Genomic DNA, 27481 nt, shown 5'->3' with positions numbered 1-27481 from the left:
CATTGGTCCAAACAAGGGAAGCTTGACTGATATCGAAGTCATGTGACTTCTCTACGTCGAGAAACAAGAAGAAATGCAATGAGACAAAGTCGTTTTAATTCTAGAGCAGAAATTTGCTGCAGGGAAGAGACACACACACACACGCAGACACACACACACACAGATACACACACACACACTTACACACACAAGCACGCGACACACCCATATACACACAGTCATACACACACACAGATACTCACACTCACACTCACACAGACACACACACAGAGACATACAAACACACTCCCTTAATGCAGTTTTGCAGTAAGTTAGAAATAGCCTGAGAGCAGTTAGTGATGAATATTTGAACTCTCTGTCTCTCTCTCTCTCTCTCTCTCTCTCTCTCTCTCTCTCTCTCTCTCTCTCTCTCTCTCTCTCTCTCTCTCTCTCTCTCTCTACTTTGAGAGTTTCTACTTGTCTTCTTTCATTCTTATGAATCTTCTGATCTCCTCTGTCTCTCCTCAGCTGCAGGAAACTAAACTCGTCAGGATAAATTGTTGCTTCTGTACAAGTTATGTATTTTATTTTGAATCATCTAGACAGAAAAATGTTAATGTTTTGTTTTATGAAATAAAATAAACCAATCAGATTTCTGTCTCTAGAAAAATTTTTTTTTGTGAAAAGTCAACATCTATCATGTTAATTAACCCTTAAGACAATGAACCTGCTTTCATTAGAAAAGCTATTTTATTATATGAGATGATTCATTTGAGATCTTCGGCATAAACATTGAAAAAAAGTTTTATGCAAAAAATACGTTTTCACCCTGAGAATCTGAGCTTTGTGTTTGTCTGAAGATGACGATGAAGATCACGTCTGCCGTCACAGACAGAAGAGTCAATAAAGTTAAATCAAAGACTGGTGAGAAAAAAGAGCCACATGTACAGTGAACTTTCAAAAAGAAGAAATAAGGTTTATTTCATTATTAATCTTATATACAGACATTTACAGACTTCCTATATCTAGTAATTGATAGTTATGGTGATTTCCTGCCGACTAAGACACAGATATGTAAATTATTAGCGACTCGGTCCAGTTGTGGTTCTGAGCGAGTATACGTCGCACAGTCGAGATATATCACGAAGAAGCAGGTCGTCAGTTTGAAAAGAGACTTTTTAACAATCCTCTAAAAACACAACACACACATCTCACAACAACAACACACACATCTCACACTCTGATCTCTGTTTCCTGGTTATTCAAAGTTTCATGAGATGAGACACAGCGACGTCACAACAGAAGCGATCAGCTGACTCTGGACCAGCTTCAAACCCCCGAGCGTCCACAGGTCGGTTTGAGAAGTTTGAGAGTGAGACATTTTCAAATTGCTTCATCTTCCTGAAATCGACCTGTTGAGAAGTCGTCGGTGACGTTTCTGTATTTCAGTTTCAGGTTAGGAACGAGTTGTCTGATCCAGATGTCGGACCAGACTCATGCAGATGTTATGAAAATGCAGATGTTATGAAAACAGCAGCTGTTCAGTCCAGATGAGTGTGAATTATTAATTTGACCCATTTCACTCTGTTACCACAGGTTCAGGTTTAACAAGGTGCAGTCAATGCAAGTGTAAGGTGAGGTTATCTCCTCCTCCTCCTCCTCCTACTCCTCCTCCTCTTCCTCCTCCTCCTCCTCCTCCTCCTCTTCCTCCTCCTCCTCCTCCTCCTCCTCCTCTTCCTCCTCCTCCTCCTCCTCCTCCTCCTCCTCCTCACAGTCTCAGACTCAGGATCCCAGTCAGAGACGCCAACAGGAGAGAAGGTGATGATACTGATCCAGAATTCCGTCTGTCTGGGATCAGGTGTCTTTTTCGTGATTCGTCTATTTCTCTTTCTTTGTCCGTCTTATCCAGAGGTTCCTTCCTCTCCTCCTCCTCCTCCTCCTCCTCCTCCTTCACCTCCTCCTCCTTCACCTCCTTGTCCTCCAACATTTCAACAACCTCGTCCTCCTTCACCTCCTTCTCCTCCAACATTTCAACAACCTCGTCCTCCTCTCCCAGTGTAGTTGAGTAGACGTGTGGAGGGGGGGTGTCTGGGGACGGGGTGTCAGGGGACGGGGTGTCTGGGGACGGGGTGTCCTCAGGGTCTGATATGGGGGTGAAGGTGGGGGTGAAGGTGGTGGTGAAGGTGGTGGTGGAGGTGGAGACAGGTTGGTCTTCAGTTGTTGCAGGAGGAGGAACAACCATCTCCTCCTCCTCCTTGTTCCCCTGCTCCTCATGAGGAAGGGCGGGGTCTGAGGTCGCTGGAAGAGGAACGAGCGTCACCCAGTCGGTACCGTCCTCCACATCTTCATCCTCCTCCTCCTCCTCCTCCTCCTCCTCAGAGTCGGCCACTAGAAGACACAGCAGGAGACGTTCAGGTTTTATAACAGAACTCAGATCTGCAGCCGAACATCTTCAGTGAGATTAATTCAATTTGACTTTTAGGCAGAAAACAGAGAGGAGACATTAAAGCTAAAGAGAAATGAACTTTTAATTACCTTTATTTTTTATTATATTAACTCCCATGTTTATTCTTATGTACAGTTTACTATAAAACAGATGTAACATTTATCATTAATACTCAGTTTAATAAAACAAACAAACGGCCAAATGTCATAATTCAAATCTCTCAGGAGAGTAATGTTTTCTTTTGAAATTCAAAGTATTAAATACTAAAAAATTAAATAGAATTAATCTGAGGTTTTGTGGGGTGAGAGCTGCAGGGAGGAGGAGGAGGTAAACGAGAGGGAGAGAGAGAGAGCGAGAGAGGGAGAAAGAGAGCGAGATGAAGAGATGGAGAGAGGGAGAGAGAGAGAGATGGAGAGAGAGAGATGGAGAGATAGAGAGGGAGAGAGAGAGAGAGAGAGAGAGAGATGGAGAGAGAGATAGAGAGGGAGACGCACCACACATGTTGTTTTCACACTTCTGCAGGTTCTCAGGACATCTGGAGCACCAGTCACCTTCCACGTACGGCCGCTGGTCTTCATAGTTTCCTCTGAGGACGCAGAGGTCAAAGGTCACGACTCATTATGACTGTTCATACAACAACGACACATAAACACAAAGAAGAATCTGAACTGTCCACCAGAGGGAGCCTGTGTATAACGTCAGTGAGAATAGTACAGACAGTACAGACAGTAGTACCAATAGTAGTACAGATAGTAGTAATAGTAGTAGTAGTAGTAGTATGAGTACTTACGGTAAAACTAGTAAAAAATAGTAGAAGTAACAAAACTACTTGTAGTATTAGTGGTATAATATAATTATACAAGAAAATGATTTAAACTGCAGCTGTTTATTTTTCACATTAACATATTGTTATAATACAAATCTGTATTATTCTTCAAAGTGAAATAAACAGACTCATATTTACTTTGCTTTAATTCCATAATAATCAAAGATCTTCATCGACCTCTGTATCAAACATCTCGTGGTCGGTTTCTTTTAAATCTTCTGGAATCGACATTAATTGAATTATTCTGTGTTTTAGAGAATAAGAAATCTGCCAATTAAACGTTTATCAGTAATGAAAATGAGCTCTTTTAGATTTATTGTATTCATATTATTTATTCTTCCCTAACCTGTTTTAAAATTCTCAATGCTTTATATTTCATTTTTTGTAATAACTGGAAGTGGTTTTCATGATAGACATTACCGGTTTCCTCATTTAATTTGTGTATTTTGTATTTATATTGTAGTAAAACTACAAATATAAACGGATATAAGTATCGCTTGTAGCTTTCAGGAGAGTTTAACACGACTACGGGGGGGAACAGGAACCAGGGGGAAACTCGTGGAACCAAATCCAAGTTGTAGTTTTATCCTCAGCTGTTCTGTGGGGCCCCTGGATATTGTCTGCTTTGCATAACTGGTTGATACTGGTAGTACCTCCAGTGGTTTGTTTACACCAACAAGTAGTCGGAGTACCCCTCAAACAGTTTTATTAGTGATTTAGCAGCAGTATAAATAGCAATAATACTTTGTTGGTGGTAGATGTTGCAGTAATAATGTAGTAGCTCATTTTAGTGGTAGATTGATCGGTGGCAGCAGTAATAGTTGTGGTGAAGTAATAGTAGTAAAAGTACTGTTGATTGTAGTAGTAATAAGTAGAAGTACTGACGCTGGGTAGTAGTTGCAGACGAGGTAAGAGACTCTCTCCCACTCCAGACCCTCCATATTGTTACAGAGGTGGAAGGCACAGCCGACTCTGTGTGTGTCTGCCCACACCATCTGTAACACACACACACACACACACACACACACACACACACACAAATGTCTATCTCAGAAGTGAATTATCTGGTTTAGAATTTGTTTCATAATCTGAAGAAAACTTCTCTTGTGTGTGTGTGCATGCGTATGACCTGTGTGTGTGTGTGTGTGTGTCTGACCTGAGTGGGTGCGTCTGACCTGTGTGTGTGTGTGTGTGTGTGTGTGTGTGCGTGTGTTTGTGTGCGTGTCCGACCTGTGTGTGTGTCTGTGTGTGTGTGTGTGTGTGTGTGTGTGTGTTTGTGTGCGTGCGTGCGTGCGTCTGACCTGTGTGTGTGTGCGTGCATCTGACCTGTGTGTGTGTGTGTGTGTGTCTGACCTGTGTTTGTCTGACCTGTGTGTGTATCTGAACTCTGTGTGTGTGTGTTTGTGTGTGTGTATGTGTGCTAGTGTCTGACCTGTGTTGGGGTGTTTGTGTCTGACCTGTGTGTGTGTAGTGTGTGTGTGTGTGTGTGTGTGTGAGTGTGTGTCTGACCTGTGTGTGTGTGCGTGCATCTGACCTGTGTGTGTGTGTGTGTGTGTCTGACCTGTGTTTGTCTGACCTGTGTGTGTATCTGAACTCTGTGTGTGTGTGTTTGTGTGTGTGTATGTGTGCTAGTGTCTGACCTGTGTTGGGGTGTTTGTGTCTGACCTGTGTGTAGTGTGTGTGTGTGTGTGTGTGTGTGTGTGTGTGTGTGTGTGTGTGTGTGTGTGTGTCTGACCTGTGTGTAGTGTCCACACATCTTGTCTTCGTCACAGCTGTTGTTGTGAAAGCTGTAGTCCAGACGTTCTGCAGGTTTGGGGTCAGATACAAACAATAATTAAAATTAAAAAATCCCATTTCTTAATTAACAGGAAGTACAATTTACTAAAAATATCAAAAGTATTAGTACTCACATACTGTATACTACTGAAGCACTAAGTTTAAACTTATTCGATTTATAAATCTGAATTTTACTCATATCATAAATCATAAATCATAAACTTTATATTTGACTGAATTAGCACTGATACAGTTCATTTAATTATCCCTGTGTTATTGTTTTTGTTATTGTACCTTTTATGGCCACATGGGGCAAAGTAGTAAAAGAGTACATCTCAGATTGTTCTGGTGTGAATGTTACAAGTTTCACCGCCGACATTCAGACATGACACACAAGTAAAAACACAGATGTAGTGATTGTGTTTGATTTCCACGTTAACAAAGTGAAGTGTTAATGGAATCGAACCCTTCATGACACTTTACTCCTGTGACGCTGTCGTGTCGGCTGATGAGTCCAGAGGTTCCTCTGAGTTTGGTCTCCTCCACCTCCTCAGGTCACCACTCTGTTCTCTGGCTGGTCTCTCTGCTGTTTGCAGCTAATTTACTTCTCCACCTTTTAAAGATGGAGGAGCCAACTCACCCAGGAACCATTTCTCCAGCGCCTCCCGGAGGTCCAGGGGCCCGGTGCCGGCGAACAGGTTCTCTCCGGTCTCCTCCAGCTCCGGGTTGTGGTTCCAGACACATTTAGCGGCGTAGCCTTCTGCGATCACTTTCAGACTCGGATCCCATCTCTGCAGAGAAACACAGGAAATCACTTGTTTCACGAAGTCCTGCAGCAGAAGCTCCGCCCGGCTGCAGAGCTGCTTCCAGATGAGGAACATGAGGAACATGAGGAGCATGAGGAGCATGAGGAACATGAGGAACATGAGGAACATGAGGAACATGAGGAACATGAGGAGCATGAGGAGCATGAGGAACATGAGGAGCATGAGGAGCATGAGGAACATGAGGAACATGAGGAACATGAGGAACATGAGGAACATGAGTCTTCATCACACAGGAAGTCACTGAAGTTCTCCCACGTCATCACTTCCGGACTTTTTAACCTAACTTTCACAGTAAAGTTTAAAAAAGACGTTTAACATCAAATCGAGTCAATGTGCAAAATCATCATTTTTATTTACTAGCATCACGTTCTGTTAGACCCAGGGTGTGATCACATGACTGATCACATGTCTGATCACATGACTGATCACATGTCTGATCACATGACTGATCACATGACTGATCACATGCAGTGTTAATTTCGTTGACGAAGACGATGACGAAATATATTCGTTATCGACCTTTTTTCCATGACGAAGACGAGACGAAGACGTAACGAAAACAAATCTTTGAAAATAAAAACTATGACGAAATCTATTTTAATTTTCGTTGACGAGACGAGACGAGACGAAAATGTTGGTGGTTGACTAAGTCACAATAATTTTTAAAACATCATCGTATCAGGCCGTCATGAAGTATCAGTAGCGGGCGAGTGAATCTGTGTGTGTGTGTGTGTGTGTGTGTGTGTGTGTGTGTGTGTGCCTGTGCGCCCCAGATAGCGCTCCGGTCCGTAGCTCCGCCCCCCGCCTCGCGCACTTCGCTCAGAGAGACACAGTGAAAGCAGAGCGCGTTCTCGTGGAGCAGCCTCTCAGTGACCGACTGCTTCTTAACTATGGAAACAGTGAAAACCAGAGTTTCTATGGTCTCAGCTGCTCAGAGATCAGCGCCTCAGCTTCTTCATCAGAGCAGAAGCTGCAGTTGGTTTGTACCGATGTTCAGTTTCTGTGTCCGGCTCCAGTCTGACCTGCTCTCCCTTTTTGTTTTCACATTTAAAATTAAATATATATTTTTAAGCTATTAGGCTGCAGCTATATGTTTTTATAGAAAAGGAGTTTAATGTGGCTATTAAATGTGACTAAAACTAGACTAAAATGGAATTTGTTTTCGTCGACTAAAACTAGACTAAAACTAAGAAGGATTAAAATGACTAAAAGGTGACTAAAACTAATATGCATTTTCGTCAAAAGACTAAGACTAAGACTAAATCAAAAATAGCTGCCAAAATTAACACTGATCACATGACTGATCACATGTGTGATCACATGACTGATCACATGTCTGATCACATGTCTGATCACATGACTGAACACATCACACATGAAGATAGTTATTCTTTTTCTTTTGTTTGCTTCATTCACAGATAAAGGCAGCTGCTCCTGAATCAGATCCTGTTCTCTGATGGAACGTCCGTCAGCCTCCCGACCTCTGACCTGTGACCCTGACCCCAGCCTGACCCTCTCTGAGGTACAGTATATATATATATTTTTAATTTTGGACAGTTCCTGCAATTAAAACCTACAAATGTTGTTCTCATGTCACTAATTTTTGTTAATGGTTGATTTCAATGTGAGGAGAAATAATAATCACTGAAGATTTATCAAAACAATTTGGACATAATGATTTGAGCCTGTTTCTTTGCTGGTGGTTGTTTATGTGTGACGAGCTGCGACCACAGGAGAGAAGACGCCACTTAACTCATTCAATCACTTCATTCATTTTACAAACCAGGAATGTGAAACATCTCTGCATCAGCAGAACTCAGAGAGCGGAGGAGAAGCTGCTCGTTACAGCAGCAAAGACGTGGAGATGATCTCAAACAAGAAGTTACATGGATTTATTATCTATCTTCAAATTCCAGAAGTCTCTACATATCTGTGTCCAACTGTGATCGCTGAGGAACTGGTGTTTATATCAGAGTCTTTAAACATTGATGTGTTTGTTAGGAAGCTGTGGGTTTGGACCAGAGAGTCAAAGAGACAAAGAGTCAAAGAGACAAAGAGTCAAAGAGTCAAAGAGTCAAAGAGTCAAAGAGACTCGGTGAGAAAACAGAGCATCATCAGCATCACGTGCTCACGGTGAGACCCTGGTGAAAGCTGATTGGACGGATCAGAGGACGTCTTCAACTCGACCTGCTGTCTCCATCTGGAGCTCTGAGTCACTGTTGCTAAGATACTGAAAGAGTTTAATAATCCAGCGTGTGTGTGTGTGTGTGTGTGTGTGTGTGTGTGTGTGTGTGTGTGCGTGTGTATGTGTTTATTGTTCGATGGTGACACAAACAACAATAGTCAGGGGTCTCCTTCACATTCCTCTCTCTCTCTCTCCCAACATCTGGTCCGTGTCATGACTCTCGGGTCGTTGTGCAGTAACACACACAGACACACACAAACACACACAGACAGACACACAAACACACACACACACGCACACACCTCTGAGGAACATACCAGAGGTCATGTGGTCTGTGAACAGCTGATTGAGTTTCTGTTCATCTCAATAGAATCACTCAGTAAACTCGTGATCTATGGGTTTGCTCCTCCTCAGGGTCGTTAACCAGTGAGCTGTCACTCAGCTGTCACTCAGCTGTCACTCAGCTGTCACTCAGCTTCTGATCCGACCTGTTGTTACTTATTCTGTTTCAGATCCAATCCAATGAACCAATCAGGAGTCAGTCTCAGCCTGTATTTATATCATCAATTAACTGATTCAATTCCGACTGATCAGAAACACGTGAACAAACTTCAGAGAGAGAAGAACGACCTGAAATGCTTTGATTCTCTGGTTTGGTCCGTGTCCCATCTGCTAACATGGAGGAGGGGGGGGGGGGGGGGGTAATGATCTGTACTGCAGCCAGCCACCAGGGGGTGATAGAGATGATTTGGCTTCCCCTGATGGAGCTGTCGTGTCGTCAATCTTTATTTACACTTTATTCATTTGATTCATTCATTCAATATTTCAACCTTGAGTGAAAACAGTCTGTATGTTTTATTTAATCCAATCACGTCTGTTGTTGAGTTTATTATTTATTATAAGATGTTTATTTGATAGTTTTGTCAGTGGAGACTAAAACCAGATGGTTTATTTTCCTGATTCTGATCTTTGGCACGATGGTCGTCGGTCGTGTGGGCTGCACGACTCGTGGGTTCGAGTCCAGGACTTTTTATCTGGGTTTCACTGAACAGGATCAAATACGGCAGAACAGGCGTTTGATATGTGTATTTATATCATCAATTAACTGATTCAATTCCGACTGATCAGAAACACGTGAACAAACTTCAGAGAGAGAAGAACGACCTGAAATGCTTTGATTCTCTGGTTTGGTCCGTGTCCCATCTGCTAACATGGAGGAGGGGGGGGGGGGGGGGGTAATGATCTGTACTGCAGCCAGCCACCAGGGGGTGATAGAGATGATTTGGCTTCCCCTGATGGAGCTGTCGTGTCGTCAATCTTTATTTACACTTTATTCATTTGATTCATTCATTCAATATTTCAACCTTGAGTGAAAACAGTCTGTATGTTTTATTTAATCCAATCACGTCTGTTGTTGAGTTTATTATTTATTATAAGATGTTTATTTGATAGTTTTGTCAGTGGAGACTAAAACCAGATGGTTTATTTTCCTGATTCTGATCTTTGGCACGATGGTCGTCGGTCGTGTGGGCTGCACGACTCGTGGGTTCGAGTCCAGGACTTTTTATCTGGGTTTCACTGAACAGGATCAAATACGGCAGAACAGGCGTTTGATATGAGTTCTTTACAGTGTTACAGTATTTTAGTTTTAAAGTTTTAGAGTATTACAGTATCATAGTTTTACAGTATTACAGTTGTACAGTGTGTCCCTGGTGGAGTCACATTCGTCTCTCGGCTCTTTCACTGTGACTGAACCAGGTTTCACACCAGTAACATCTGAACTGGTCAAACTGATTCGTGTCAAACTCTTTTTTCTACTGACTCCTCTAGGAAATGTTTGTGGTGACTGATATTATTATTTTACAGATGTTGTTCTTTCCAATATAAACAGGATTCTGTTGTCTTTGCTAATGCCTCGTCCACTTCTTCTCTTTCCTTCCCTCTCCTGATTCCTTCCTCCCTTTCCCTCCCTCCTTATTCGTTCTGTCCCTCTCTCTGTCTTTCACTACAATAAACTTTATGGGAGAAGAACAACACGAATATGGAGATGTCCCAGTGGGGCTTCCATACGGTGGATACAGGCTGAGACCTGTCTCCACACACACACACAAAGACACACACAGACACACACAGACACACACAACCTAATTTTCATTTCTCTCTCTCTCTCTCTAAACATCGTCTCTTTCTCAATCTCCTCTGTTTCTCAACCCCGAGGCTGCCCCCCCCCCCCCCCCCCCCGTCCGTCTGGAGGATGATTTCCCTGCTGCATTCCTCCTCTAACACTCACGTTATGAGCTGGATGGAGTCTGAGGGAGGAAACACCCGTCGGTTCCTGGAAGCCAGGCCTCGCTTCACTCAGCGTTTCTGTGCCGTCTTGTAAAAACACGAGATCTGAATCCTGATGCGAGGACGAGTGAGATTCGATGAAGGGAAAGATTATTGAAGCAGAAGAATCGTGTCCACTGGTCTGAACCCGATTTATCTGCCAGGTTATTTACTTTGTTCAACCAAAGTTCTGCATCGTCCAAACAAAACGTCCCCAAGATCAACAGGACAACAGGACGACGGACACCTGCTGCCACTGTAAAGAAAGATGGAGGACACATGTCCACTTGAGTGTGAAACTAGAAGAACACAAACATCTCATGTCTGAAAACAGCTTCGATCCCTGAAAACTGAATAAAAACGACTTTTCCTTTTAAGAGATGAGCTGTTTTGTAAAATCTCTATAAAAAAATTACCAAGACTCTTAAATCCCAACGAGAACAAAGGAGCACAGATCAAAGCTCTCAGGGACTTTAACTAGATTCAGCAAGACACGAGAAATGAAATAAAGAACATGGAAACTGTCCAGTAGTCGAGTGGTGATCATGAAAACAAAGATAATTAGAACAAGATGAAGTGAAGTTTGAGACGAATCCAGCGAATGAGGTGTTTGTGTCCTGAGAACAAAAAGAAAATCAATATTTCTGTTTCTGTTGAATCCTCTCGTTCGGCTCGGTCCCGTTAACGCCCGGAATCTTTCACAAGATAAAAGTAGAATCGGTTTCAGTCACGTAACGTCTGGCTCTGCTGTGGACGGACAACGGAATCCCACAATGCAACTCAGGACAGAGCTGAAGGAGCGACTCACAGCTGGAGACAATTAAAATAAATTATGGACAAAGATGAGAGGGAAAAATATGACGTAAAATCATCTCGTTGTTTCTGTTGAGTCTTGTTCATAAAGCCGCTGTGATTTTCTGTTCAAAATGATAGAAGATCAATTTGAGTCGGAGGTTCCCCTCGGACAGAGGAGGGAGAACAGCGCCCCCTGGCCACAGCACACTGCACTTCACTAGCTCCTCGGAATCTGAAGCACCTTTCGTTCTGTATCATAATTCTGTATTTGTGTGATTGTCTTGTTTGCATATTGTATATCTTGTATATCTTGTATAATATTGAACGTATCACGGGTCCAAACACTTAACCAGAACCTGAACAACACATTTCTTTCAGGAGCTTTAACTGGTTATGAGATGAGGTCTTATTTTAATAGTGCTGCCTCTTTCTGAATCTTGAGTGACTTGGTATGGTCTAAGGTGGGATGTTCCATTTACCTACAATAAGAGGGGGGCGGGGGGGTTCAATCCACTCCAATATTAGATTGTTTTTACTGACAGATGGATTCATACTCAGCAGAGAGTAAACTGATGTCCTCACAGTAAATGGTTCAGAGGGAGCTGAGGTGTCTCAGGGTTTTTCTTGCTGGTCCTGAACTCACAGCTTCTGTCACTGGTTGTCACAGTATCACAAGAGCAGTTATGGTTTTGTGTTATTTATTTTTAAGGTTTCAACTCTTTTATAAATGCGTCCACAGCGTTTAATGACCTGTTTGTCTCAGAGGCTGATGACTCGTGTGTGACGGGTGGATTCCTCACTGGGACTCGAACCTACAACCTCCACTCTGCTCACAACCTTGTAAAGTTCCTGCAGGTGTGAGTGTGAGGAGCTGTTCATGGCCCACTGAGAGCTCGAGGACACGCCCACCTACACCTGACACCTAAATGAACATCAGCTGTTTGAAGAAGACTTGAAACTAGACTGAGACAGAAACTCCTGAATGTTACTGATGTTATAAAGTGAGAAGTAGAGTCACTTTCTATAGAATCTACCAGAGGAGTCGCCCCCTGCTGGTCAGTACACAGAAGACAGGCTTCAGGCCCTGGACCGGGAGTCTACGTCTGGTTTTATTAACAGTCTCCAGCCTCTGACCCTCATGGGAGGAGCAGGTTAAAATTTATTTAACAGAATGTCTGTGACATTCCCTGTCGCTCACTAGTGTCAGAGAATTTAATATTTACTCCTGACATTAAAATCCCTCTGGTCTGGTTCAGTTGTTCATGTTTGACCCTGACGTGGCCTGTGTCTCTGCAGGTGTCTTACCAGAGGCATCATGGCGGAGGCGCTGGGGGACACCTGTCCTCTGTAGTGGTTGTGAAGCTCCACCAGCATCTCCTCCTGCTCCTCGCTGAGAAAGCTCCAGGCTCCAGGAAGCACCAGGGCGCTCAGCACCAGCCACCATGCCCAGAGAGGAGCTGCCCTCGCTGGGCAGACGCTGCAAGGCACGGCCCCCCTCCTCCACCTGGAGCTCCTGGAGGCTTCATCCTGGGTAGTCCGTCGGGTCGAGGCCCCCTGCTGGGTGGAGGCCCCCTGGAGCTCTGAGATGCTCCGCTGGTGCATGATGGGAAACAGAGTCCTGAGGGATGTATCCTCAAGTGGTCAGTCCAGAGTCCAATGAAGAGTGTGTGTGTTTGTGAAAGTGTCTGTTATTGACCAGCAACTGTGTGTGTGTGTTCACAATAGGCCTCTTGTCTTTGTGTGTCTGTGTGTCTCAGTGTGTGTGTTCCCTCCTCAGTGCCTCTCCTTCTCAGCTCTGCCGATATCTGCTGTTCTGACCCGGCTTTAAGAGTTTAAGGATCCTCCCCTCCACACACACACACACACACACACACACACACACACACTGACACCGACACAAATACACACACCGACACACACCCACAGTTCACATTTCACACACTGCACCGACTGGTACGCACAACAGACGCACCCCCCTCAATCCTCTCTCTCCATATTCTCCATGTCGCTCTCTCTCGTTCTCCCTCTGGTTCTCTCTCTCCCTCTCTTTTCTCCCCCCTCTCCTCCTTTTCTTTCTCTTCAACCCTTTTTCCTCCTCCTTCATGTTCAGTTTGCTTCGTGAGCACGATGTTTTATGATGTTTAAAGGACAGGTTCACATTTCACTGTAAGAGATGTGAAAAATGATCATCCAGCATATTAATTATACTTTATATTATATTATAATAACTCTTTGGTTTAGATGAGGCCTTGTCAGTCGTAAGTTTGAATAATCAAATGAGCATCTTTAAGTTTTAATGATCTGAAGCTCTAAGTTAAATACGTCTGAGTCACAAACTTATCAACGTTTCAAATGTGGAGCTCACAGCTGTAAAATATGACTTCACTCCGGAGTCATCTCTTCATCTTGGATTGAAGCTCGGGTTACGTCTTCCTCTTGGTTCCAGAGGTCTTTCAGTTTGAGAGCAGAACCTATTCCTCCATAATCCTCTGACTCAAACAAGCCCCGGCTCGTTCTCAGATGTTCTCTGACTCAAAATGGAGCTTGAGCTCAGATGAGGGACGTCGTCAAAGAACTGATTCAAACCAAACTGATCGGAAACACTCGAACATCAGGGAGATAAGAACTGAAATGAGAGAAACCATCTTTGTCAAACATGTATTTTAAATCTCTTTGACTTTATAGTTTGATCCATGTCCCGTCTGCTAACATGGAGGAGGAGGGGTTATGACCTGTACTGCAGCCAGCCACCAGGGGGCGGTTCAGACCCTTTGGCTTCAGTTCTGGGAGCCGTCATGTCGTCCGTCTTTAATTACAGTGTTTGGTTGAAAGAATAAAAATAAGAATGTGAAGAGCCTTGGGATCATATTATGATTTGATGATAAACTAATAAAATTGAACTGAATTTTAGAATCAGCAGAATATGAAAGTAAATCAGTTTCTGTTAACTTTCAGATTGACCTTGAACTTTCTTCTATAAATCTATTGTTCTTGAACTCGTGAACCTTTATTCAGACACAGTGTCTCTGTCCCTGAAACCAAACGAGGGACGAGACAAAAGAGAACAAATAAAGTTTGACGAGGTTTCAGTGAATCACATCCTGTCAGATCTGGTTTGTTCCTGACAGCAGAGAGTCGCTGGGTGGAGTCACAGCGTCTTCAGTCCTGCTGCAGCTGCAAGGTGGAGACGAGCCAAGGACAAGTTCCCTCATGTCCCATCTGATCTCCAGCTTTATGAGACGTGTCCACTGAGGACCAAGCTCTGGTGACTGGATCTATAGATGATGTCAGATCAATGAATTATACGTTCACATATCGTGAACCTTTCATTTGAGCTGCGTCCAGAGGGGGCGCTGTTGTGTCTTTACTAAAGGTTCAATCTGTAACTTGTCCGTCCATCACCATCCGTCTCCAGAGATTATGAGACTAAATGTCTAAGTTTGCTGTTTGATGTAACTGCAGACAAATGTTGTGTAATTAGCGTTGTTGTGTTGGTGAGTTGTGTTGAGTTGAGTTGTGTGTGTAACGTAGTGTACTGGTGTGAGTGTGACAGCGAGGTCAGTGCACACATGCCCCGTGTCAGCCTGCAGACGACAACATGAGGTCGGTGATACGGAGCAAACGGTGACCCCACAAGATTCAGTTTCACACACACAATCACACACAAACACACACAGGAATGTGTGTTACAGTGTAATGTGAGTCTGTGGGTACAGCTGGGTCCATGTTATGATGTGATTTGCTTCACTGAGAGAATGAAAACAGAGTCACAGGGTGTAGTTACATCTGAGTCACCCTGGTACCGCACACACACACGCACACACGCACACACACACACACACACACGCACACACACACACACACACACACACACGCACACACCGCTTTACTTTAAATCATGCGGTTTGTGTATAAATCCATGTTAAGTATTTAATCTATATTATTTGTGTTCACAATGTAAGTCTATATGTACAGTACACGGATACACACACGCAGTACACGTGCATGTACAGTACACACACACACACACAAACAGTACACGTGCATGTTAAGTACACACACACACACACATACAGTACACATGCATGTACAGTACACGGACACACACCAATATAACGTACGTCTCAGTTACTGGATCCCGATCGTCGTCTCGATTTATTTTTGTTCAGAGGATCGAGACACACGAGACAGTGAAGCCGAAGTGTCTCCATCGCCCCCTGGTGGCTGGCAGCAGTATAGGTTATAAACCCCTCCTCCTCCATGTTAGCGGATGGGACATGGACCAAACTAAAAATCAAAGTAGACGTTGGGAGGATGTTTTCTATGATCTGTCTCGTTTCACTTGGAGCAGAATCGTTTTTCTGATGAAAAGACGACGTGATCGTGTTTTTATGACGTGTTCCAAGATGGTGAATAAATGAGACGTGGAGTTAAAGGAGCAATCAATGGTTTTCTGACCTCATTCATGAACATAACTGAGCCGGAGCTAAGGCTCGGAGGACTGGTCCTGATTGGCTCTTGTTCTTCTCCTATTTAAAAAAGTCTGACTTTTATTTATCAATCACTAGTTTAAATGACATCAGGTTGATTCATTCCTTGAGTAATATCTCTCAAACCCACAAGTCATATGAAGGACGTTTGTCTCGTGTGTCTCTCGGTGACCCCTCCCCAATTTAGCATTTTTCTTTTCACCGTACAGGAAGTGAACAAAGCATTGAAAGCTCTCGACTCCAGAAATGTTTTTAACCAGGCTGCGCAAAATAACGAAATCACAAAGATTTTGAAATCTGGAACGTTCTGCGTCACCATGTCTGTGGTCAGATGAAGACATGTGTCACAGCATCGTGACCAAGTCTGTGAAAGACAAAGAAAGAAAACGTTCACACGTATGAAACAGCAGCAGCAGGTTGTCGGGTCCGACTCGTTCACACAGGAACATGTGGGGACATCCAGGTGAGGGGCGGAGCCTGTAGAGCAGCAGGAGGCGGAGCCTGTAGAGCAGCAGGAGGCGGGACATGATGTATAAACTCTGCTGTGGACAGATCAGTTTTGTTGTTTACAGCTCATCCACACCGGGGTCGGCCCTCATCACCAGAAGATCTGGAATCTCCTCGTGTTTCCAAGTTGACGTCTTCCTCTTCTACGTGTCCGGCTCCTCTTCTTCATCCTGAGATGTTTGTGTTGGTTGTTTGGTTTCTTTCAGTTTTGCGTCCATCATGTCAGAAACCTCATCAGCTCACCTGCTCCTGAGGATCCTCTGAACAATCTGCTGTGGTGTTTTCAAACAGGCTCATTCAGACATCAAATCAGGAGCTGGCAGGAGAAGCTGTGATGTTCTCCTCAAACATGAGTTTCTCTCTTCTGTCGCCGCTGATCAGAGCCATGATGAATACGTGTGATTCTGCTGAGTCATGTGAATTCAGACTGATCCCTGATCTGATTTGTTTGTCCAACGTGAACGGAGCTGAGACGGGAAACGACCAAAGAGACCGGAGGAGAAAACAAATACACAATAAAGAAGTAAAATGAGCAGAGATGAGATAATAAAAGTGAGGTGGAGGAGACGGGACTGGAATTCCCCTTAAGACACACACACACACACACACACACACACACACACAGGGACTCATGTTAAAGTCGTCTATACCTCCCAGCTGCTTTGTGACAGGCCTGGCAATACACACACACACACACACACACACACACACACACACACACACAGATCCATACATCATGTGAATAAAATGTGATGGTGTGTGAGTGTTCGGAGCCCAGCCCGTTTGATTGTGTTGTCATTGACTGGTTGGTAATGGCTAACAGATGAGTGTGTGTGTGTGTGTGTGTGTGTGTGTGTGTGTGTGGGTGTGGACCATCTGAGCTCTTCACTAATGATTAGTTCAAGATCCGAGAGCCAAAACTTTCACACACACACAGATATGCAACATTATGAAATAACTGAGCAGACCAGCATACAGAGCAGCATGGCCCGTGTGTGTGTGTGTGTGTGTGTGTAATGATCATCATCATCTGTTCCTGGACTTGTCTGCACTGCACACGCTCGGTGATGATGTCATGGATACAGGAAGTTCACCACTCCTTAGCGACGATGTCAAACCTTCATGATCTGCCCCCCCCCCCCCCCGCCCAGAAACCTGAGACCCTGAGAACTGGTGTCACTGGTTTCTTCTTCTCATCACTAGCTTCATGGTTTCACTGCTCGTGTCTCTGGATTTATCGATGTGTTGATTTCCACTGGGTCTACTGGTTTTCCTGGTGTCAGAGATATTAATGGTTCCCCTGGTCTCATTCAGTTCATTGCTCTCACTGCTCTGATTGGTTCAAACTGGTTTCTCACTGGTATCATTTGTTGTATTGGAGACATCGGGTCGATCTGATCTGAGGGGTCGATACCACCTGAGAGTCGAGGGGTTGGGCTAACGAGGTCATGACCTTTGCCCTGCGGATCCTCAGAGACGCTGGAGGTCAGTCAGAGTCGCGGTTTCTGACTGAGCGGTTCTTTGATGTCTTCATTCATTAAATGGCTGCTTTGTTTTTACACCAGGTTTAAAACATTTTACTCAACAGCACAAATCGAACTGTAACACAAACACACAAACCTCCTGTGTTCAGCTGCACCAACGAGGAGGATCCTGACCCGGGCCTGCACCTCCTCAACTCTCTCCCTGAGGAATGAAGCAGCTCAGGATACTATGTGTGATGTTTGTATGAGATATGTTCACATGTGTTGGGACACATGATATTAATTTGATGTCCCTGAACCGGTTTGTCCTTCGAGAGGCAGCTGGATTCAGATCAGGCTGAGGACAGGATCCTGAAGATATTTGTGCTTCTGAGGACATGATGAGCTGAGGTTCCATCACCACAGGTTCTCTCTGGTTCTACTGGAGAGGAGCAGAACAAACACATGTTTAGAAAGAGACAAACAACACAAAGAAACAAACAACTTCAACACACGATGGAAATGAAAACATCTTAAAATCCTGTTTTTGTGTGAAACTTGCTGAATCGTCAGTTTGAGTTTCAGCAGATAAACGAGTTAAACTTGAGTCAGACTTTATTTTCTGTGTTTTAAAGATGAGTCAGTAAATTAATGACACACCCTGAGGGGGGGAGGGAGGACAAGTTATGTTACCAGAATGAAAGGAGGAAGGAGAGAGAGAGAAAGAAAAGAAAACAAGACAGAGCTGTGAAGAGAAAGAATAAGAAGAGGTGAAGACATGATTGGGGGCGGAGGGAGGAAGTAGACGAGGAGGATTTGGATAAAGAGGAAGATGGTGATGATCAGATAGACAGAAGAGCAGGAGGAGAAACGAGAAAACGAAAGAATCAAAAACAGAAATGAAGGGAGTGAACCGGAGGGGGGAGGGAGGGAGGGAGACAGGGAGGGATAAAAAGAGACTGTAAACATTTTAGGGGACAAAAGAGAATGGACGGATGGAGAGAGGGAAGGAGGAGTGATGGAGGGGGCAAGGAAAAGGTCAAATGAAAGAGAAGAACCCCACCCAAACAAAGAAGAGGAGGAGGGGGGGTGATGTCAAGAGATGGAACGATGGGGAAAAGAGAGAGAGAGAGAGAGAGAGAGAGAGACCCACCCTGAACCTCAGTTAAATAAGAAACAGAATCATTTGTCTTCACACTGACTTCATCACCACAGCTCGATGAAGTGAGTCTGATGTGTGAGTGTGAACTAGAGAAAGTTTCCTCTTCTCTCCCTGAGCGTCTGTAGCTCTGCTGAGTGGGTTCCATCTCCTGAGAGAACAACTGACTGAGAGTCACAGACTGTCACAACCAGCTGCAGCTGAAGAGTGAATTTGTTATTAAAAACCAGAGTTTATCTCCAATATTCAGCAGGAAACTTTATAATATCAGAGGAGAAATGATTTTGTGCATTGAATGAAGATGTGTTTTTAATCTGGTGTCTGCAGGATGCTCAGACTGAATCATCTGGTGACTGATTAACACTGTGGTGCTACTTCCTGCTCCTCTACTGCCCCCTCCTGGCAGCTCCAAACCAAACCACCAGGAGAACACACTGAGGGGATGATGGTCCCATTTCAAATCTCACTGGTGTCTTTGGTTGAAACTAAAGGTTCTTTAAATTTGACCCTGGATGTTCGTTGGTGAATTTGGATCAGTGTGAACCGGTGTAACATTAGATTCTTCTCATTCTTTACTCCAACATACAGACATTTTATTATATTTTAATTAAAAAGAAATCCCAGACTCATGATGTCACTGTGACCTTTGACCTTGAGTCCAAGTAGCAACTTGTGAAGAAATTCCCGACATGAGATATCGTGATCAAGATGCTAACAACATGTTTTGTGTGTCAAAGTTCATCTGTTAGTCGGAGTGAAGACTTGATCCTCTCGTTCTCACCATCATGTGTTCACAAGGCAGAAAGGTTTGTGAGGTCACTGACTTTTGTTCATTCTCAATTTTAAGAAATTCCCTCAAAGCGTTCTTTAAATATCTGAAACTTGCAGATTGTCCTATTTCAATCTATTTATTTTCACATTCTATTTTTCTTTACCAGATGTGGACTGGGGGAGCTGGAATCAAACCAGCAACCTTCACGTTGGTGGACAACCCGCTCCACTTCCTGATCCACAACCGAACAATGAAAACGATAAACAAGAAAGAAGGAAATCACAGCAGCTGGTTTCTAATAAATAAAAATATATTTCAGCTTCATTTTAAATTAGAGAAACACAGTGAATCCATCAGAGGGATTCGGGTCGAGTCTCCCTGAACCCGAACCACCCGGGTCCCTGAGGCGAGACAGGAAACCGGCTTCAGGCGCTGGAACGCCAGCGTCACAGAGTCAAAGACCAGTTCAGTCTGGATCCGGCTCGGATCAGGTGTCGCTGAACACCTGTCCCAGGATGGCGAGTCGAGCACTGAATGGCTGAACGGGACACGACAGCAGGGGAGGAGTCTTCTTCTCGCCCGGTTTCAGAGCGATGCTTTCTGATTGGCCAGGAGGCGGGTCTTCTGTCTCCTTGGCGGGCGGTTTTGATTGGCGGTTTGGCTGTGACAGGTTGAGCAGGACGTCCTGGAGCTCCCGGCGGTCCTGAGCGTGGCGGCTGCAGCAGTAGAGCGCCGCCGGGTCCAAAGGGTGAGCCTCCGTGTTGAAGATGAACCCCCCCGCACCTAGAACGCACTGGCCCCCCTCGCCGCCCTCCTCCCAGGACCCGTCCCCCTCCGTCCCCCCACCGTGCAGGAAGTGGGCGGGGTCAAAGAGCAGGTAGAGGTACTTGATGGTCTCAGCGAGGAAGAAGGACTCCATCCTGTTGTCCAGCTGATGGTCTCGCAGATCTTTCACCTGTGAGGAGAGAAGCATCGGGGGGGGGGGCAGATTTAAAACATAGATTTAGAAACGTGGATTTGACTTCTCGATGACATCACAGCGGAGGCGGACTTACACTGGCGTAGCCACATGGCGTCCTGGAGATCCTCTCGATGGACTCCAGGGCGTCCAGGCCCAGCTGCAGGTAGGCGTGGTCTCCGGTGGCTCTGAACAGGTACATGGCGCTCTCGATCAACTCTGATAATGAGAATCAGATCAGAGGCTGATGAATCCATCAGTTAACTGGTTCACTCATCTGCACGTGACCTTCAAGATCAAAGCCTCCTGATGGACGAGCACATTGGGTTCATGCAGCTCCTCTGAGGGAGCCTGTGATTGGTGCGTGGACTGACCTGGTCTCAGTGGGTACCCCTCCCTCTTGTCCACGGTGTAGCCCTGTGGGATGCTGTAGAACTCGGGCAGTCCTCCGAACTGTCTCCACACGGAGACGTAGTTCTGAAAGGTCCTGACGGCGTCCTCCAGGTTCCCCAGCAGCGACTGAAACAAATCACATGACCTCTTTGATCTCTAAATCAAGCAGACGATTGGATCTCTCATCTCCTGGTGCTGTTGGGTCTGTGACCACTGATGGCACATTCAATGATTCTAAAACAAATCAGTAGGTGGCGCTAGAGCTGTGACAGAATGTTGACATGAAGACGTCTTCAGGACTCTGAGGAACGTCCCTGTACCTGCAGGCCGGGCCAGAACGCCTCCAGAGACTGGAACACCGGCATGGACACGGTTCCTTTGTGCATCTGGACCCACAGGTACCAGTCGTCAAACCGGGTGTAGTTCTGAATGGCCCGGTCGTATTCTGGTGAGATTTCACAGACCAGTCAGTTCAGCTGTCGTTGGATGATGGCAAAGGCTGCCTTGCTCAAAGGCACCTGAGAGAAGAAATAGTGCCGCTCACCCAGGAACATGTCCAGCAGTTCCTCGTCCTGCAGCATGATGGCGCCCTTCACCAGATACTCAAAGTACGAGTCCACTCCGGCTCCGATCCCAGCGTCCTGAGCGACCCACTTCTGAGACAGCACGTCAATGTGGTTCCCCACCTGCTCACAGACAGACAGGCACAGACAGGTGAGCACAGACAGACACAGACAGACAGGGGAGCACAGACAGACACAGACAGACAGGCACAGACAGGTGAGCACAGACAGGCAGGTGAGCAGAGACAGACAGGGGAGCACAGACAGACAGGGGAGCACAGACAGACAGGTGAACACAGACAGACACAGACAGACAGGTGAGCACAGACAGACAGGGGAGCACAGACAGACAGGCACAGACAGACAGGTGAGCACAGACAGACAGGTGAGCACAGACAGACACAGACAGACAGGGGAGCACAGACAGGCAGGAGAGCACAGACAGACAGGCACAGACAGGTGAGCACAGACAGACAGGTGAGCACAGACAGACACAGACAGACAGGGGAGCACAGACAGACAGGGGAGCACAGACAGACAGGTGAGAACAAACAGACACAGACAGACAGGGGAGCACAGACAGACAGGTGAACACAGACAGACAGGGGAGCACAGACAGACAGGTGAACACAGACAGACACAGACAGACAGGTGAGCACAGACAGACAGGGGAGCACAGACAGACAGGCACAGACAGACAGGTGAGCACAGACAGACAGGTGAGCACAGACAGACACAGACAGACAGGGGAGCACAGACAGGCAGGAGAGCACAGACAGACAGGCACAGACAGGTGAGCACAGACAGACAGGTGAGCACAGACAGACACAGACAGACAGGGGAGCACAGACAGACAGGGGAGCACAGACAGACAGGTGAGAACAAACAGACACAGACAGACAGGGGAGCACAGACAGACAGGTGAACACAGACAGACAGGGGAGCACAGACAGACAGGTGAACACAGACAGACACAGACAGGCAGGGGAGCACAGACAGACAGGGGAGCACAGACAGACAGGCACAGACAGACAGGTGAGCACAGACAGGCACAGACAGACAGGTGAGCACAGACAGACAGGTGAACACAGACAGACACAGACAGGCAGGGGAGCACAGACAGACAGGGGAGCACAGACAGACAGGCACAGACAGACAGGTGAACACAGACAGACAGACAGAGGAACACAGACAGACAGGGGAACACAGACAGACAGGGGAACACAGACAGGTACAGACAGACAGGTGAGCACAGACAGACAGGGGAGCACAGACAGACACAGACAGACAGGGGAGCACAGACAGACAGGGGAGCACAGACAAGACAGGTGAACACAGACAGACACAGACAGGCAGGGGAGCACAGACAGACAGGGGAGCACAGACAAGACAGGTGAACACAGACAGACACAGACAGACAGGAGAGCACAGACAGACAGGGGAGCACAGACAGACAGGTGAACACAGACAGACACAGACAGACAGGTTAACACAGACAGACACAGACAGACAGGGGAGCACAGACAGACAGGTGAACACAGACAGACTGGGGAGCACAGACAGACACAGACAGACAGGTGAACACAGACAGACACAGACAGACAGGTGAACACAGACAGACAGGAGAGCACAGACAGACAGGGGAGCACAGACAGACAGGTGAACACAGACAGACACAGACAGACAGGGGTACACAGACAGACACAGACACACAGGTGAACACAGACAGACACAGACAGACAGGTGAACACAGACAGACAGGGGAACACAGACAGACACAGACACACAGGTGAACACAGACAGACACAGACAGACAGGTGAACACAGACAGACAGGGGAGCATAGACAGACAGGGGAGCACAGACAGACAGGTGAACACAGACAGACACAGACAGACAGGAGAGCACAGACAGACAGGGGAGCACAGACAGACAGGTGAACACAGACAGACACAGACAGACAGGGGAACACAGACAGACACAGACACACAGGTGAACACAGACAGACAGGTGAACACAGACAGACACAGACAGACAGGTGAACACAGACAGACAGGGGAGCATAGACAGACAGGTGAGCACAGACAGACAGGAGAGCACAGACAGACAGGGGAGCACAGACAGACAGGTGAACACAGACAGACACAGACAGACAGGGGAACACAGACAGACAGGTGAACACAGACAGACACAGACAGACAGAGGATCACAGACAGACAGGTGAACACAGACAGACACAGACAGACAGGGGAGCACAGACAGACAGGGGAGCACAGACAGACAGGTGAGCACAGACAGACAGGGGAGCACAGACAGACAGGTGACCACAGACAGACAGACAGAGGAACACAGACAGACAGGTGAACACAGACAGACACAGACAGACAGGTGAGCACAGACAGACAGGGGAACACAGACAGACAGAGGAGCACAGACAGACAGACAGGTGAGCACAGACAGACAGGTGAGCACAGACAGACACAGACAGACAGGTGAGCACAGACAGACAGGGGAACACAGACAGACAGGTGACCACAGACAGACAGACAGAGGAACACAGACAGACAGGTGAACACAGACAGACACAGACAGACAGGTGAGCACAGACAGACAGGGGAACACAGACAGACAGAGGAGCACAGACAGACAGATAGGTGAGCACAGACAGACAGGTGAGCACAGACAGACACAGACAGACAGAGGATCACAGACAGACAGGCTCCTCACCAGTCCGATGTCAGACCTGGTCCTCCACAGCGCCCTCAGAGCTCTCCGGGCCACGTCCTCGTACGTCTTGTCGCCCGTCAGTCGACTCAGCGTCGCGAACTCCAGGATGAACGTCCCGACGCCGGCGGTGCAGGTGACCGGCGTCTCGGTGGGACTGACGCCACGCAGCAGGTTCACGGTCCCGTACGGCATCCCAGTGGACGTCTGAAACGCTGGAGACCAGTTACTGATGTTACTCAACTCCTTCAGATGAATGAAAGGGTCAAATCATAAAATGTCTTTAGAGACATCGTCATATTGTCCAAAAAGCAAAGTGATTTAATTCACAATATTTCAGTGTCAAATAGAAATTAAACTTGATCGGTGTGTGGTGTGTGGTGAGTGTGTGTGTGTGTGTGTGTGTGTGTGTGTGTGTGTTCATACCAGGCAGCAGCTTCTTGGCGGCGTCCTCGGCCATCCTCAGCAGCGGCCCTGCACACGGCCAACCGGGCTCCAGCTCCATCCCGGCCCTCCCTGCCAACATGTGAGCCGACAACAGACCGCCCACCACTACACACACACACAAACACACACAGTTGTACTTTTGAGCACAAATGTTATTGTCCAGTCAGAATCAGAACACTCCCCCCCCCCCTTACCTCTGATGTTGGTCTCGAACACGGAGGCGTTGACGTCGATGTCAAAGTTCACGTTGTCCTGCAGCAGCGACGCCACTCGTTGGAACTCCGTCTCGTTTCCCAAAACCTTCAGAGACACGTTTACATTAAAGAATCAGATGTGTTCGTGTGACGCCTGTTTGTGATTGGTTGTCGTTCTTCTTCAGATGATCTCACCAGTAAAGTGTCGAGAGCATCGATCAGCGTCAGAGAGAAACTGCGGAGAAAAGATTTTCACTAACTCCTGAATTTAACAGACAAACGAAAACCAGATGTTGAAATGATCAGAAAGTAAAAGTCCACGTTGAGCGCACCTGCCCCAGGTGTCCTGCCCGTCACAGGTGAGGGGGCGGAGCTCGTCGTAGGGGAAGGCGTGGTCCAGGTAGCTGTCGTAGGCGTGGTAGAACATGGACTTGATGCGTTGCCTGAAACCCACTGAGCGTTAGAGAGCTTCACACTGACAGGAGTCTTCATCCAGAGGAAATCACCACAGACACAAACTGTGTGGTTGTGTCTTTACTCTATTGATGTGGAGGATTTATCACATGTGCACGTGCGGGAGTGTGTATCTATATGATGTGTATAAATACACACAAACATGTTTAATAACCAACATTACTTCAGACAAAACCTTGTGTGGGTAATTTAAAGTTATAAAACCTGCAGGTGCCTGATTTGAATTAAATCCACATAAAACTGAAGCTTCCAAATTAAACTCCATGTTTGAGCAGATTGAATAATGTGGATTTGTATTTTAACAATAAAATACAAAATACCTTAAATTGTAAGTTTATCAAAGTAAACTACAAATACAGCAGGCACACCATGTATCAAGATAAACTACTGTATTGTTGTATTTAAACATACTAACAAATACTTTCCCAAGGGAGCTTGAAATCACATTACGAGCTATATATATAAAACCCTTTGTAGTATTTAAACCTATGAAATACTCCTGGTCCACCCTGTGTAGTATTATCTGAAGTACTCGTGTCTCTTCACCTGACTCCACTCATCTCCCCCTCCGTGAACTCACGAGCCGCCGCCTCGTGCACCAGCAGCACGAGCACGGCCACACAGCCGGGAGCGCGCATGGTGCAGGTCCGGAGCTCAATTCAAGTTGAATGAAACTCGTGAAGATCAAAGCACAGACGCGATGAACGTCCTGAAGCTACAGACCCGTCGGTGATTCTCCATCAACAGGAAGTGCAGCACCCGCGCATGCGCACAACAAGTGATGACGAGTTTTTTTTTCTCTGTGCTTTATTAACAAAGAAGAAAGAAACAAAACAACAACAAACCGTGAAGCGTCTCAGAAACGATAGAAACAAACCATCAACACTTTCGTTATTAATCACATATTTCACCTATTTTCACAAATGTGTTGTGAACAAAATAAAATTGTATTATCATGACCTTTATCATTTCCCAATTTGTCCGAAAGAGTTCACTGCTTTAAACTGTAAATCATGACTTCGTATTTGTCTCAGTAACATGTTTATATGAATATAATACACTATAATATACATATACTCTGTCTACATATTCTTACACTCACAGTATATTATATTATCTATTGTATAGTCAAATACTTATATATATACCTCTACTATATATCATATCATATTATATCACTGTCTAACAATAACATTACCATCATATCACCAGTACTATTACCATCATCTTGCCACTGCACCTTATCTACCTATTTATCTTGTGTTTCTGTTTTTTATTCTTTCTACCTCAATATTTTTTTTTTTTATTATTCTATTGTATTGTATTTTATTGTATTCAAATATACCGGCTGCTATGACGATTTAATTTCCCTTCGGGGATGAATAAAGTAATCTATCGTAAATTGAAATGTTTTTTGATGCCTGAAATATATATTTAAAAACGTGTGAAAGCTTCTGGTCACAAACTTTAGAAGCTTAATTTCCGCCCCGGTTCGAGGGTCCGTGAAGGCAACGCCACGTCACCACGTCTCGCTGTTCCCATGGAGACGTCACAACGCTGTGACTAATAAACGTTAATTTAATAAACGGAACAAAAATCAGCTGATTTCAGAGAAACTGTGAGTAAAAGGTTTCATCTCCCATCTGAATATTCAACACTTCAAAGTTTCTCAAACGCTTGTTTATACTTTTATTAGTTTAAATGTGTTTCTACTCTGTTGTTTTATTGATTTGTTAAAAAAAAGGTAAAATAAACTGGATTCAACTTAAACACTCCCACAAACACACACACACACACACACACACACACACACACACACACACACACACACACACACACACAAACGCACACAGAGAGAGAGACTGACAAGCTACTGCTATAGAAAATAAATAACAAGTATATTTTATATATCCTGTTTGACTGACCTGTGTGGGGGGGAAAATTCTATACATGTACAACTACAGTCATGAGCAATGGACAGAATATTATATTACTAATAATATACATGAATAAATACACAGATTTATGATAATGTCGAAATCTTTTTGGGAAATGGTTATTGGGTTTTTTATTGGAATGCAGCCCTTTCAGAACCAGTGAGAAGGTGAGAAGGTGAGAAGGTGGGTCCTCTTCATCCCAGTGGTTGATGATTGGCCGGTGACAACCAAGATCAAGG

The 27481-nt window shown here is 45.4% G+C and overlaps 3 protein-coding genes across 4 annotated transcripts in view; all 3 read right to left on the bottom strand.

Moving 5' to 3' along the window:
- Window positions 1-27481, bottom strand: part of hm13 (histocompatibility (minor) 13) — a 79467-nt gene that overhangs the window by 44668 nt on the left and 7318 nt on the right. The gene's annotated exons all lie outside the window — the stretch shown is intronic.
- Window positions 1669-13221, bottom strand: LOC128443132 (peptidase inhibitor 16). The gene is made up of 6 exons (XM_053425891.1): window positions 12468-13221; window positions 5668-5818; window positions 4987-5054; window positions 4137-4246; window positions 2920-3011; window positions 1669-2367 (listed from the first exon to the last, which is right to left on the bottom strand). The coding sequence occupies exons 1-6, from the start codon at window positions 12762-12764 to the stop codon at window positions 1748-1750; spliced, it is 1338 nt and encodes a 445-aa protein (XP_053281866.1). The 5' UTR covers window positions 12765-13221; the 3' UTR covers window positions 1669-1747.
- edem2 (ER degradation enhancer, mannosidase alpha-like 2) lies at window positions 19141-26038 on the bottom strand. The gene is made up of 11 exons (XM_053425884.1): window positions 25852-26038; window positions 25164-25274; window positions 25027-25066; window positions 24832-24937; window positions 24617-24742; window positions 24194-24405; window positions 21449-21590; window positions 21225-21349; window positions 20886-21030; window positions 20609-20730; window positions 19141-20508 (listed from the first exon to the last, which is right to left on the bottom strand). Exons 1-11 carry the CDS (start codon window positions 25941-25943, stop codon window positions 20041-20043), a joined length of 1689 nt encoding a protein of 562 aa, XP_053281859.1. The 5' UTR covers window positions 25944-26038; the 3' UTR covers window positions 19141-20040.

The sequence above is a fragment of the Pleuronectes platessa genome, chromosome 6, assembly GCF_947347685.1.
Source record: "Pleuronectes platessa chromosome 6, fPlePla1.1, whole genome shotgun sequence".
In the NCBI taxonomy this organism is placed as follows: Eukaryota; Metazoa; Chordata; class Actinopteri; order Pleuronectiformes; family Pleuronectidae; genus Pleuronectes; species Pleuronectes platessa.
Note: the sequence above shows the minus strand (reverse complement) of the source record. Positions and strands in the feature narration are given on the sequence as shown.

Bases quoted from the DNA above. Each gene is read 5' to 3' on its own strand.
- LOC128443132 (XM_053425891.1), bottom strand. From the start codon at position 12,764: ATGCACCAGCGGAGCATCTCAGAGCTCCAGGGGGCCTCCACCCAGCAG. The intron at 5,819-12,467 runs GTAAGACACCTG...GTTTCTCTGCAG, and splicing joins CCTCCGCCATGATGCCTCTG to AGATGGGATCCGAGTCTGAA. The intron at 4,247-4,986 runs GTCAGACACACA...TGTGTGTTACAG, and splicing joins TGTGTGGACACTACACACAG to ATGGTGTGGGCAGACACACA.
- edem2 (XM_053425884.1), bottom strand. From the start codon at position 25,943: ATGCGCGCTCCCGGCTGTGTGGCCGTGCTCGTGCTGCTGGTGCACGAG. The intron at 24,743-24,831 runs GTAAGGGGGGGG...GTGTGTGTGTAG, and splicing joins GTTCGAGACCAACATCAGAG to TGGTGGGCGGTCTGTTGTCG. The intron at 21,350-21,448 runs GTGAGCGGCACT...AAATCTCACCAG, and splicing joins ACTGCTGGACATGTTCCTGG to AATACGACCGGGCCATTCAG.